This window comes from Lipotes vexillifer, unplaced genomic scaffold (assembly GCF_000442215.2).
Source record: "Lipotes vexillifer unplaced genomic scaffold, Lipotes_vexillifer_v1.1 scaffold1094, whole genome shotgun sequence".
NCBI lineage: Eukaryota > Metazoa > Chordata > Mammalia > Artiodactyla > Lipotidae > Lipotes > Lipotes vexillifer.
Window position 1 is genome coordinate 3,352,559 of NW_006792775.1, and position 13,629 is coordinate 3,366,187.

The following is a 13,629-nucleotide window of genomic DNA, read 5'->3' on the forward strand; positions in this document are numbered from 1 at the left end:
GAAATGGAGGCAAAAGATGCCACTTCCTCAGGCGGTACTGGTGTGGCACAGACACGCCCCGGCCAGGGAGCAGGACTTGGTTCGGGCCCGTCTCCGGGTCTCCCTGCCCCACCACCCCCAACCTGCCAGGCTCTGGTGAGTGGCCGCCCCGTGTGCTCTGGTGCCTTCCGCTCGTGTCCCCCCGCCCCGCCCCCGGCATGGCAAAGCGTTTGCTCACTGCCAGCGCACCTGCCGTCGGACACTCTGCTGTGGTTTGGGTGTCTCCCGCCCCCTCCTCGGGACGCTGTGAGCGGACCTGTGATGGTTTTCTCTGTTGCTGCCGTTTCAGAGGCCCAGAGGTCATGAGCACCGTCTCAGGTACGCGGAGCACGACGGTCACCTTCACGGTTCGCCCTGGGACCTCCCAGCCCATCACCCTGCAGAGCCGGCCCCCAGACTATGAGAGCAGGACCTCAGGACCAAGACGTGCCCCCAGCCCCGTGGTCTCGCCCACAGAGCTGAACAAAGAGATCCTGCCTGCGCCCCTGTCCGCTGCCGCCGCGGCTCCCTCTCCCACCCTCTCGGATGTCTTCGGCCTCCCAAGCCAGCCCCCTCCCGGGGACCTGTTTGGCTTGAACCCAGCGGGACGCAGCAGGTCGCCATCCCCCTCCATACTGCAACAGCCAATCTCCAATAAGCCTTTTACAACTAAACCTGTCCACCTGTGGACTAAACCAGACGTGGCGGACTGGCTGGAAAGCCTCAACCTGGGTGAGCATAAAGAGGCCTTCATGGACAACGAGATCGACGGCAGCCACCTGCCAAACCTCCAGAAGGAAGACCTCATAGATCTGGGCGTGACGCGAGTCGGGCACAGAATGAACATAGAAAGGGCTTTGAAGCAGCTGCTGGACAGATAAGGGCGGCTGCTCTTCACCTTTCAGACTCCTTGTTATAAACAGAGATGGGCTTGCACTGAAGTGTTTGGATGGTGAGCACCAACCCCGTTCCGCGGGCTGGTCTCCTGCTACCCAGAGAAATGCTGTGTCCCTGGCGTGGCTGAGCAGAGGCCTTCAACCCCCCCGGCTCTCTGTGTGGGCTCCTTGGGCTGTTTCTGTCAAAGAGGGGACCAGGGGAGGGAGGGCTTCTAAGGTGGAAAGATGCGCGGCTTGCCTCCTGCACGCAGGTGACCTGACCTCACGAGGCCCAGGAGATGCCCACCGCCGCACGCGCCCCTTGCTCCTGCAGGCAGACACCACTGCACTCTAGACACATACCTCCCGCGGCCTCCTCTGCCGTCCGGCAGCTCCACGCGGGCCCGGGCGCAAGGCCTTCCTCAGCCTGCGGCCCCTCAAGGGCACCCAAGCCCACGTGCTCCTTTCTTTCCCGGACTTGGCTCGCAGCGAGACACCCGCGGATGTGTGTAGCCGGTGACCCTTTGGAAGGGAGAGAAACTTTCCTCCCGTGGATCCTTTACCCTGTCTCCTCCGACGTGCACCCGTGGTTCTCTGGCCATGAGGTTCTTGGCAGTGGTGGGTTGTCCGAATGGGATCGTGCCCAGCTTTGCTTAGCTTGCTTTCTTTCTTTCTGCAAATCTGTTAGCATAATTCCAAAGTGGCCAAACAGATGTCACATGGAGTTAGTCAAAGCACAAAGTCACGATTCCAAGGAGGAGGGAGACCTGGCCGTGGGAAGCAGCCGGCGTGCAGCTGCTGTGCCCAGGGTGTCCGCAGGAGGGGAGCAGCTCCCCAGGAGCGGGGGAAGGGGCTTCTCTGCCTTCCGGCATTTTTTAAAATCGAAAGCGTGTTGAATTCTACGAAGATCAGAGCAGGCGAGCAACCACTCAGACACGCAGGATGACACAGGGCTCACGGTGGGCGTGCGCCGCGGCCACCCCCAGTTCTGAGCCCGGCCAAGGGGAAGCATCGTGGCTGAGACAGCCCCTTGGTCCCCCCGAGGCCAAGGAAGAGGGGACTTAGGGGCTTCTCCCCTTTTCCTCTGAGCGTCCAGGAATCCCACCAGCTTGTCTTAACAGTACAGCAGGTTTTTTGAAAACCCAGCGGGTATGGCGCATAGACAGAACCCAGGGTGAGGGTGCAATGCAGATAAAGGAAGGAAGGAAGGAAGGGCAGAGCAGAGAGGTCTTGTGGGCTGCCAGTCTGGCCTCGGGCAAGGCTTTCTTGGGCCCTGCCGCATTCTTTCCCCTGGAGCCCCTCCCCTGTAACAGTACCTCCAATTTCCAAGGGAGGCCGCCACCGGCACACGAGCCACAGGACACCCAGTCAGGGGTCAGCGTGCTCTGCCACGTATGGAAGAAACTCGAATGTCAGGTTTTTGGCTTTTATTATGATTTCAGAACTAGCCTAGCCCATCTCTAATTATAAACACATGATTTTTTTTCCCTTTTTTTCTTTATGCTCACAATCAAGTGTCTGATTAGGTCTGGAACAGCTCTAGAATGAATACGTAAAATTTAGCGATTTAAAATCTCTTTCTTTACTGCAAGTTTAAATAGTTGTACAGATAGTTTATAAGCACAATATTTTAAGAAAAAAAAGTGGCTGGTCTACTAGGCAGCCTTTGTGCCACTTCAGTGCTAGAAAGTTAAAGAAAAAAAAACTTTTGTGATTTAATAATACTATTTCTGTGGAATAATTATAAAAGTATGACCTTTTTAAATCAACCTTATTTGGATGCATCTGAACCAGCAGAGCTGTGTTATATTTTCTATCTTTGCTAGACCTTCGTCATCGAAGGACAATTATTTCTTCAAAAGTGGTTGTAATTCACAATGCAGCAGTTTCTCCAAAAACAAACACACTCACCACACACCCCGTCTTTCCAGCCACACGCCCCTGAATTAGAAACTGAGTTTTGGACCTTCTGTTCCAAAACCTCCTGCAGGTCCATCTTTGTATCTGAATGATCCATTCCAACTTGAAATCAATTGAATATTAAGGCGCTTTACTTCCGTGTACTTTCAATTTTTCCATCATGAGATGAACGAATCTTACCCTAGAGAAATTTCAAGCCAAGGTACTACAGGTGGCCTGCTGATGCTGCCCGATAGTTCAGAAAATGTAAAATGGTGGTTTGGCCATTATCTGTCTTCCATTTGGTGATACTGCAAAATCCACTAAGTACACCACCTCACCGTGGCTCTTCTCTCCTTTGCCTACTGTTGGTATTACCTCTCTGCTCGGTGCCAGGCAAAATGCGAGACAGACAGGACGAGAGTAAAAGAGGCCGCGGGTAGACGGTAACCAACGGCAACTTGAGGGCGTTGGGGTTACTGAACTTTGGTAACCAGGAGGTGAGAGCTGGCTGCTACTCCCCTCCGTAAAGAGACTTCAAGTCACGTGCAACTGACCGGAAGCAAGCAGACTGAGAGACAAAAGAGCTGATGACATTGGTTGTTTCACACTGTCTTACTGTAGAAAAGTAACAGGACCCATCAGAACCTGCCCTGACCGACAAAATAAACACATTGCCAAGATGAATCAGTCTCTAGCTCTAATCGCCAGGTTTGCTATAGAAAGCAATAGTTTTTCATTTAAACCACCGCCCACTGTTCTCCCCCTTGGGACATGTCAGGACCAGGCCCTACCCTATGCCCCTCTTTCATGGTGAAACAGATGTTAAACTGCTCATATAAAGATCATGTTAATACTATTCCAGGTTTTAAAAAGATCCACTTTTGTTATATACTGTAATTTAAATAAATTGCATTTACATGCCTAGTTTCTGTAATATTGTGTATACAAAACCAAAATTGCTAAAGATGTAAATTACGTATACCTGCCAAGATACCTTCTCCAGGGTGTCTGTGCACATTTTAAGTAAATCCATATAATATAAAAATGACTCAATGTGACTGTTGATTTGCTGAACTTTACATATCACAAAGTGAATTATTTGTGGTACTTTAGTTAATAAAACGGTGATTTTTTTTTTTTTTTTTTTTTTTTGGTTTTAGAAACTTTAAAACATTTCAGTGGAGGATCAACGAGCAAGTTAACTAGTTTTTTTTTTTTTTTTTTTTTCTGAGTTACTGAACAAGCAAGCATTACCCAGGGTGATCTGGCAACGACTTTTTGCGTGTGGGCCACAAATATTGATTTTTTTCCCCATTAACAATTTTTTTGTTTGTTTTTTTTTTTTAGAAACTAATACTTTTCACACTATAGTTTGTGTAACATGTGTTGGCATTATCTATGTTTCTGTTACTTTTGTGCTTTTATTCTTTTTAGACCTTATTAAAAACAAAAAGGAAAAACAAGCTCCTGTAATTTGCACTTTCTCCCAATCCTTAAATCTCTTGTATGGCAACCAAAATTACTGTTAAAAAAAATAATAAATATACTATTGCACTAAGGTTGTGGTTCTGATTGCAAAACAGTGAAAACTTTCTGAATCAAACAAAAAGTTGCCAAGCTTACAATCCAGCCACTTGACCTCTGTGAAGCTGACCAGACGGTAGCTTTCCTCAAAGAGTGAAGATTCTCCCTTCGGTGAGCTAATCTGCCTTGGTTCCACTTCCTTAAAGCTTTCTCAGAGTATGGGTGGAAACGAGTATCCTTTCAGAACTGGGAGAGTGTCACGGCGGGCGGACGTCTGCGAACGCTGGCGCTCCTGTTCGTTTGGGACAGAAGCAGAGGGTCCCAGAGGGCGAGCCCGATACAAGCCTCCCCCCAGGGGCACAGGCGGCGGCGGTCTTCCTGCCGTGGGGTCTGCACAACCAGCCAGGCAGCCCCACCGGCTGACACAGAGCCACAGCGTTTCGGTGAACGAGGCAAGAGAATGCGTCTTCTGGCCAAGAACTGAGCCCGGAAGACACGGGCGATCCCTTCTGCTGGAGGGAAGCGTATTTTCAACTTCAGTACTGAACCTCTTCCGCCTCACGGCAGTGAAAAGTCACTGTCTTTAGTTCCTGAACAGTTCCTTCTGTCCTGGCACATTCTCCGCCTGAATGGCAGCCACTCTGTTTCTATGTTCCTGAAAACGTCTCAGCCTCGTACCTTTTGTAGTTTACCCTCCCTGAAGTCCCCCTGCTCCACCATCCAATGGTTCTTCCCAGACTCTAGCCACCACCCCCATCTTCACTGTCCAGTGGTTTCTTCCAGACCACTTCTCCCTAATGAATGTATCTGTTTGTCTTGTTAAGAAAAAACTAGACATTGGAAGACTCTTCCTTTCATTTGTACTTTATTTGATGCATTTTAATAACCAGTGAACTGGAATGTCTTCTGTATTTGTAGATATCCACGTACACACGCAAGTAGGTGACGGTTCCACAGTGGCTGGGTGACCACAGCGGCTGCATGCACACGGGCCTGCCCGTGCTTTGCGGGGAAGCGGGTCGCTTCCAGGCTTGTTTCTCAGACTTCAGCAGATCTGATCACTTCAATTTATAATCCACGCTGTACCAGTGGTTTGTTTCTTTATCGTTCCTGTAACGTGTCTCTACGTTTCACAGTCTTTCCCGTGTTATGTTTAAAATCACAACAGTCACTGTCCATTGCCTCTACTCTGGAACTCTTCGTTTATAGCAATTCTGAAACTTTAATATGAGCCTTCAAATAAATACAGAAACAAAAAAAAAAAAGGAAAAAAAGTAAAGTGTGTGCCTTGGGTGTTTTGAACCTGATCTGCATAAAACCATATTGTACTCAAATGCTGTATATTTAATGAAAGGGTAAATATACCTTCACTGTATTAATGTAGCTGATAAAATAGTTACAGTGCCTTGGTTTCTGAACTGAGAAGCCCATATCAATGCACAACGAAAAGTAAAGAACAATTCGAGAAATGAAATGTTGAGAAGACCTAGACATGATTCTGGAGCCTTCCTCATCATAAGACTGTGGGATATACACAGTCATTTAAGTTAAAAAATAAAAAGAAAATTGAAATAAGATTGTGTTATCAATTAATTTTCCATTAAAAGTGCTCTCTTGGGCTTCCCTGGTGGCGCAGTGGTTGAGAGTCCGCCTGCCAATGCAGGGGACACGGGTTCGTGCCCCGGTCCGGGAGGATCCCACATGCCGCGGAGCGTGAGCTGTGGCCGCTGAGCCTGCGCGTCCGGAGCCTGTGCTCCGCGACGGGAGAGGCCACAGCAGTGAGAGGCCCGCGCACAGCAAAAAGAAAAAACAAAAACAAAAACACTTTCAGTATTCTCATTTAGTTGAAATACAAAACATGGTTGAGAACTTCCAGGGAAAAGAAAATGACATTTTTACCAGGAGTCCTGGGCTTTCAGACCTACTTCCCCATGTGTTGTGTCGCCCCCGAGTGGTACTTGTTGGTAATGCTTATCCAAGTCAGCAGTACCGATCCATCATCTTCCACGTTTTGTGAAAAATAAACAAAATGTTTGTTTCTGGTGATCGAGGCCACTCATCAAAAAAGAATTACTTCCATTTTTCGTAAGCTATAGGCGTGGCAACGCAAGTCTGTTTGTTTTTTAAAAGAAAGACGATGTGAGAAATACATCAGTCTAGTTCTCAAGGCCATCGTCTGCATTCGCTCAAAGTTAAAACGTTACGCTGCCCTGCACAGCCTTCGTCACCATGCCAGCTGGGTGTGAGGTGTAGGAAGAATGGCCACCCTGCCTGGGGCTAGATTAATCACAGCAACAGTGAGGCCCGCGGGGCAGTGCCGCCCATCTTCCGGGGCCCCTCGGCAAGCGGGCCGGACCCTTCCGGAGGCGGGGCAGACGCCACATGTTGTGTTCACGGCACGCCTCTGGGTTCTTCCGCCAGGGGCCTGTGCCTCTTCACCTCCCACGACTATCAGTGGTGCTGCTGTTCACCGGGCCAAAGGCAACCAGATGCCCAGGCTTTTTCATTTCAGTCAACAAACGTAGCCACCATGGGAGAATCTGAACGGGGTGGCTGGGGAGACACGGCCCGGTTTCCCAGGGGGTGCTACTGCACACGCTGCTGCGGCCTCTACTGGAGGTAATGTACCAGCCCAAGAGCCAAAGGGGTGAGACACCGACCACGGCCGCTGGGCAAGGCAGACGGGCAGGCCAGCCCTGGGCCCTGCGTGAGATGGGGCCCCGGGAAACAGCCAGGTGAGCAGGACTGAGGTCAGAGACGTCTGATCACTTGCCTGCATCTGGCGGCCGGCACACCTGTTCTGACGCTCCAACACCTCAAGCCATCCTGCCACTGCCCACTCAGAGTCTTCATCAAACCCCAGAACACAGAGAGCAGGAAGGGAACACAGCCCTTAAAGCTCCAGGGAAGAGACCACAGCACAAGGCAGAAATCCATTATTTCTGTGCACAGCCCCGAGAGGGAGTACAGGCCGGAAACAATAGTAAATCTCTCCGCACCAGGTACCATTCAGAGCACTGCATCCCGAGCGTCTAACAGAGCTGAGGCAGGAACGAACAGCCCCATTTTACAGATAAGGAGACAAAGTCTTGCCAAGGTCCACAGCGAGCGTGGGACCAGGACATGCTGTAGAGCTTCCACAGCTATGCCCACTTGTAGGGAAGAACCCCAAGGAGTGCTGTTTGTGTCAGGATCCACCACTGGTGACAAGGACACATCACTCTGCCCCCCTCCAAATGCATTTGCGAAGAGCCAGGGGTCCAGGAGGCTGGGCAAGCTGGGGGCTCCTCCCAGCTGAAACCCCTCAGGGTTGTGAAAAAGGGAGATTTAATTCAGAGGCAACCCGGATACCTCACTTCCCTGGGCTAGAATCAGGGAAGCCTGGACCTCAGGATCCCAGGCTTTCACAGAGCAAAGACATGAGATTTGTAAAATGACCCCCAGCTTTGAGCCATGTGACACGTGGCATCTGCTCTTATTCCCATCAGAATTCCCACTCAAAGCTGATTATCCCCTTTACCTACGAGGAAACAGAGGCTCAGAGAGAGCAGATGCCACCTCCTGTGGGGCACAGCAGCTGGAGACTGTGAGTCCTACCGAGGGAGCGGCTCCGGCCCATCCTCCCATTAAACTCTTCCTGCCCTGGCCCTGAGCTGCCCCAGTTCCTCCCAGCGCCTTCCTCTGTGGCCTAAGTCAGTCCAAGCCCGTCTCTATTGCCTGCAGCTGCAGCTTCCTGGCTGACACAGCGCCTGACCCCGATGCCAGGGTGTTTTCTCCCGTACCCTGCAGCCTCCTTCTGCAGTGAGAACTGGGGCAGCCCTTTCCTCTCCCTTCACTACCCGCCTCAGGGGCAGAGACAAAGGCCAATTGAAAAGGAGTCACCAAGCTGCAGAATGGGTTTGAAAATGAGTGTAACAGGCCCACACAGCTTTGAAGCTTCACATAAAGCCAAAAGCAGGGAGCAGCGGCTTCCTGCCTTGGCCTTGGAGCCTGCCATCTGGGCAAGCTAAAAATAAAGGCTCCTTTTTCAAGCAAGAGTTTATAAATGTGACCACAAAGGCCCTGATGAAGACATCAAGGCCCTGGAGAAAACCACATGGCCCGAAACCTTTAGCACCCCACAGGCTCGCCAGGAGAGCCCAGCTCTCCCTCTCCCACACAGGCACCAGTGACCAGCTTTTTCTGGCAGCAACCAGGAGAACGAAGTGGAGAGTGTGGGGGCTCTTTATGGTGGCAGGGAAGGAGACCATAAAAGGAGAAGACTGGGTATAACACAAAGTACAGCAGTGGCAACACAGAAACAGAAACGACCACGCCGCTCCCAGCCCTGCCATCCAGCCGCGCGCCCCCAGCGTCCCAGTGACCTGGGCCCGCCCGCCTCTCCAAGCCTTTCCTCCTTGCTCACCTTTTGCTCCAGCTGCATTCCCACCTTTGGGCCTCCTCCGTGCCTGAACCTGGAATGTTCTTCCCCCTCTCTGAGACGTGGCCTGGACCACCAGATTTCGAGTAGAATCGCCCCAATCACGCGCTCACATCTCCCCATTTTCTCTTTTCATGGCGCTCGTTACTACCTCACATTGGCTTATTAATTTGCTTATTGATTATCTGCCCCCCCAAACACACACACACACACTTCTGAAAGATAAAGCCCCACGAAGACAGGAGCTCTGCCTACCTCATGCCCTGCTGTCTCCCCGGCAAAGGCAATGTCTGCACAGGCCTTCCTCCAGAGGCCCCTAGCTGCCGCTCAAGCCTCGGGCCCACCTCAGCCATCCTGCAGCCACTCTGGCTCCGGAAGCTTCCATCTGGTCCTCAGAGACCTGGTAAAGACAGAGACTTCCCTAGTGCCTCCAGGGACTCCTCCCGAGCGCCGCCTGCCCCTGTACTGACCCTTCTTGACCCCTGGCCCGGAAAGTTACTGCGAATCCTCCCCCTGGCCCACCCATGTTTCTGCAGCTCGCGTCCCAACCGTGTGTGGCCCCGCCACCCCGTGAAACCAGACACCTCCTCTATCTAGAGCTATATGCCTCCCAGGTCCTGCGCCAGTAGCGGCTGCTGGGGCAGAAATCAGAGCCGTTCCCAGGTGGACGGGGTGGCAACTCCTCCCCAGGCGGTGGGTCACCGGGTGGGGAGAGAGGCACTTCCCAAATCCCTCACCAGCGGCTAAGCAGACGGCGCTGGGCCGATGCCCGGGCTCAGTCGCCTCCTGCCCTCTCCCTCTCCCACCACGGGCCTGCCCCACGGGATGGGCCGCACCAGGCAGGTGGAAAGCACCAGCACCATGGGGGAACTCGGGGGATGGCTGGGGGGACAGAATCCCCCAGGGCCGGGGCTGGGAGCGCAGTGATTCTCCCAGAACCGGGGCTGTGGCTAACTTACCTCAATTCCCAGCTTCTGGAAGAAAGCGCCCGTTCTGCCGTCCGCTGGCGGAGAGCTGCTCCGCGGACCACAAAGGCGCCCGGGGTTGGGGGGGCCTGCGCCCTCCTTGGGGGCCCCAGGTAGCCCCGGGAGCCGCTGCCAGGCTCCGGGTGGAAATGGGCCGGAAAACGGAGTGCAGAGGGGTCACAGGGACCGGCCGGGCATCGAGGGGCCTCGCGCGCCATCTCGTCGGCCTCCTCCACCCCACCCGCCCTGGGCAAGGCCTATGTCGGAACCGCCTCCAGCCCGGGACGCCTGTGCCACCCCAGCCGCTGTCCCAAGGGCCTGCACCGGTGCCCCAGGGCCCCGGCGGACCCAGCGGAGCCAGTGGGTCCAGCAAGGCCGCATGCTGGCCTCGAGGTCCTGCGCTCCTGCCTTGAGCGGGCGCTTGAGCAGAGTGCAGAGAACGCTGGGCGGGCCACGTGCCCCTGTTAACCAATCACGGCTGGCCAATAAAGGAGAGCGGGGCACGTGCCCCATGGGGACCAATCATGACCGGCAAATTGTGAATCCATGATTAGCCCACCTGAAGTAGGCCGGGCAGCTTCTGACCAATCCGGAGGCCAGGAGGCGGGCCATGGACGAGGCGGCCCCGCCCACCCGGAAGCTCGGCTCTGGAGACTTGGGCGTCTTGGCCTTCCTAGGCACAGCGGGGCCTGGGAGCTACAAGTGCTCTCCAGGAGCCATCCCTGGGGGAAGCGGGGAGAGCCGCTGCGGAGGAAACCCGAGAGCTCCACCTTGGCTCCCTTTCCTCGGCGAGGCCCATGTTCCCCCGCCCCCACCTGTCCCCACGCCCACTCGCAGCTGCCAGGCCAGGGAGAGTCCTCTGTCTTGGGGCTCAGACAGCCGTGCGACCCCCGCTTTTCCACTGGGAGGAGCACGCTGTTGAGGGTCATTGTCTTAATAGATTTGTCGTTTTGAGTTTCAGGGCCTCACAACCACAGTGGGTGTATATGGAGAAAGAATTACTGCAGTCCTGCCGCCAGACTTTTAGCACCTAGGCGAACATATCACCTTCCCTCTCTTCAACACCCATCCCCTTACCTTTCTCCGATCACGATGCGCTTGCACTATATTGCTTTCCCTTCCCCCAAGCTTTGTTACAGGGTTGCAGTGTCCCCAGCTCTTCGTGGTAATGGCGGTGAGATATTCTTCCCTGAAGAATAAACTTACCCGCAACCCTCCAGCTGTGCAGCGTCGGGGTACAGCTGAAGTGCCACAGTGTCCTATTTGGCTGTGGGGCACTGAGTGCATGCCCCCCCCCCCACCCTCCCACCAGCTGTGCAGCGTCGGGGTACAGCTGAAGTGCCACAGTGTCCTATTTGGCTGTGGGGCACTGAGTGCATGCCCCCCCCCCCACTCTCCCAGGGGCCGTGGCCCTGCAGTTTGCCAAGCCTGCATGGGGACACCTCTGAGGGCAGCCCATCCGGCCACACCGAACACCCCGAGGCCGCCTCCATCCTCCTGAGCAGAGGGGCCGGTGGTTTTGCCCTGGGTGACACCCCCGCCCCCGCCAACCATGGTTTACTCTCCAGGGTGGGACCTCCTCATCTGGGAACCAGCCGCCCGGTTCCCACCTGCACCAACCACCAATGAACCAAGCAACCTCTGGGCTTCTCAGTGTTTCCATCTGAAATATGGGCTGACAATCCCTGCGGCCCCAGGACCTTTGTGGGGGCAGATGAGGTCCTGCATGGGAAATTCTTTGGCAATGCAAAACGGAATAAACACACACAGGCTGAACTATTTATTTAACCAGGAGATAAAAATACATGTGGTACAAAACTCAAATCAGGAAAAGGCATGTCTCCCTGCCCCACTGGGCTCCCCAGACCCGGGGCCCCACCCCAAAGTCTATTAAAGATTCCTTGTGATTCTTTCCTGGCCGGGTGCATACATCTGCAAGCATATGCGTATGAATCATTTTAAAAACCAAAATATATCTCACTCTACACACTGCTGGGTACTAGTCTTACTCTTTTTAAAATTATTATGAAATATACTGGACACGCCAAAAGGATGGGGAAAAAGAAGCACCCAGGTCCCCACCCAAATGAAGACACCAAACACCACAGGTAGCTGTGGTGTTTGGTGTCCGAGCCCCGTGCACCCTCCCTCCAAAGTCTACCTCCTTTCCTCCCACCCAGAGGTAACCACTGCCCTGAGCTTGGCGTTTATCATTTCTATGGATGTGTTTATATGTTTATTGCTTGTGTATGTGTCCATAAACAATATATAGCATTACTGTGCACATTTGAAAGCCTTATGTAATTGGTCTCTACTCCATGCATGATAAACCCGCAATCCTTATAAAGAAAGAGAATGGTGCCCGGCACTCATTCACCACACAGTTGTGTCCGCTGCCATCATCAGCAACAGTATCCTGATTATTGGCATTCATGAACTCTGCAGCTGTTCCAATACGACTTTTGAGATTCATCTGACAGATGCATCTCTAAATCATTTGTGTTCACAGTTGAGTAGTATTTTATTATATGCATATATCAAAATTTATTTATCCATTCATTTGTTGATCCATCTTATAGAGTATTTCCCTTTTTTTTTTTTGCTATAAAAACAATGCTTTGGGGGCTTTCCCTGGTAGCGCAGTGGTTAAGAATCCGCCTGCCAGTGCAGGGGACACAGGTTCGAGCCCTGGTCCGGGAAGATCCCACATGCCGCCGAGCAACTAAGCCCGTGCGCCACAACTACTGAGCCTGCGCTCTAGAGCCCGTGAGCCACAACTACTGAGCCCACGTGCCACAACCATTGAAGCCTGCGCGCCTAGAGCCTGTGCTCCGCAACAAGAGAAGCCACTGCAATGAGAAGCCCGCGCACCACAACAAAGAGTAGCCCCTGCTCGCCACAAGTGAAAGCCTGCATGCAGCAACGAAGACCCAGTGCAGCCAAGAATAAATAAAATTAAATTTAAAATTAAGAAAAAAAATCTTCATCACCCCAAAAGGAAACCCCATGCCCGTTAGCAGTCACTCCCCACTCCTCGTCGTCCCCCCCAGCCCCCGGCAACCACTAGTCTGCTTTCTGTCTATGGATTTATTGAGGTTGTCTTTTATCTCTACGTCACCAATTCTTATGCAAAAAGACAAGAATATATAGTCAGTCAACCCTCCATATTCAGGGGTTCTGTATCCTCAGATTCAACCAAACACAGACTGAAAGTATGTGGGGGAAAAAAATTCCAGAAAGTTCCAAAATGCAAAGCTTGAATTTTCCATGCACCCAGCAACTATCTACATAGTATTGACGTTGTATTAGGTCTTATATGTAGTCAACAGAGATTTAAAGTGTATGGGAGAATGTGCCTGGATTATTTGCAAATACTACACCACTTTACATAAGGGGCTGGAGCATCCACAGATTTTGGTGTCCGTGGGGGTCCCGGAAGCACCCTCCCCCCTCCCCGGGATACTGCGGGACAACTATAGCGGGAAACAAATCACTGCTTTGCTCAGAGAGGGCAACCAAGCTGTACGGAGTTACTGGCACCATCTAGTGGTCAGTTTGAGGAAATGTCTTGCTAAACCTCCTCCCCTTCTCTATTCTATCCACGCCCCTTACAGGATCCTGCCCAAGCTTGCCCTTTCCAGCTCCTTCCAACAGTCATTAATCTCTTTTAGGCAAAATCTCCACCAAATACCACACAACCTCTTCCCCCACCCAGAAATGAGGACTAGACAAACAAGTGGTGTCAGTATCTCTCTTGGCCCTCAGTGGGCAGATTTTCACAAACGCCGCCACCCTCTCCTTGAGGCAATGTCCCCTTACAGACCCAAGCCCCACTCACATCCGCTGTTCCAGCAGTACACCTTGCTGGACCTAAAGCCTCATCTCCTGCCCCATGTGCCTGGCAAACCCCCCCCCCCCCCCGGCC

The 13,629-nt window shown here is 52.7% G+C and overlaps 1 protein-coding gene across 1 annotated transcript in view; it reads left to right on the forward strand.

The window, feature by feature from the left end:
- SHANK2 (SH3 and multiple ankyrin repeat domains 2) overlaps window positions 1-899 on the forward strand; it is a 474,374-nt gene extending 473,475 nt beyond the window's left edge. Inside the window, exon 24 of the mRNA XM_007466013.1 lies at window positions 329-899. Coding sequence (XP_007466075.1) covers window positions 329-899 — 571 coding nt within the window. The remainder of the gene's footprint in view (window positions 1-328) is intronic.
- Window positions 900-13,629: the final 12,730 nt, after the last annotated feature.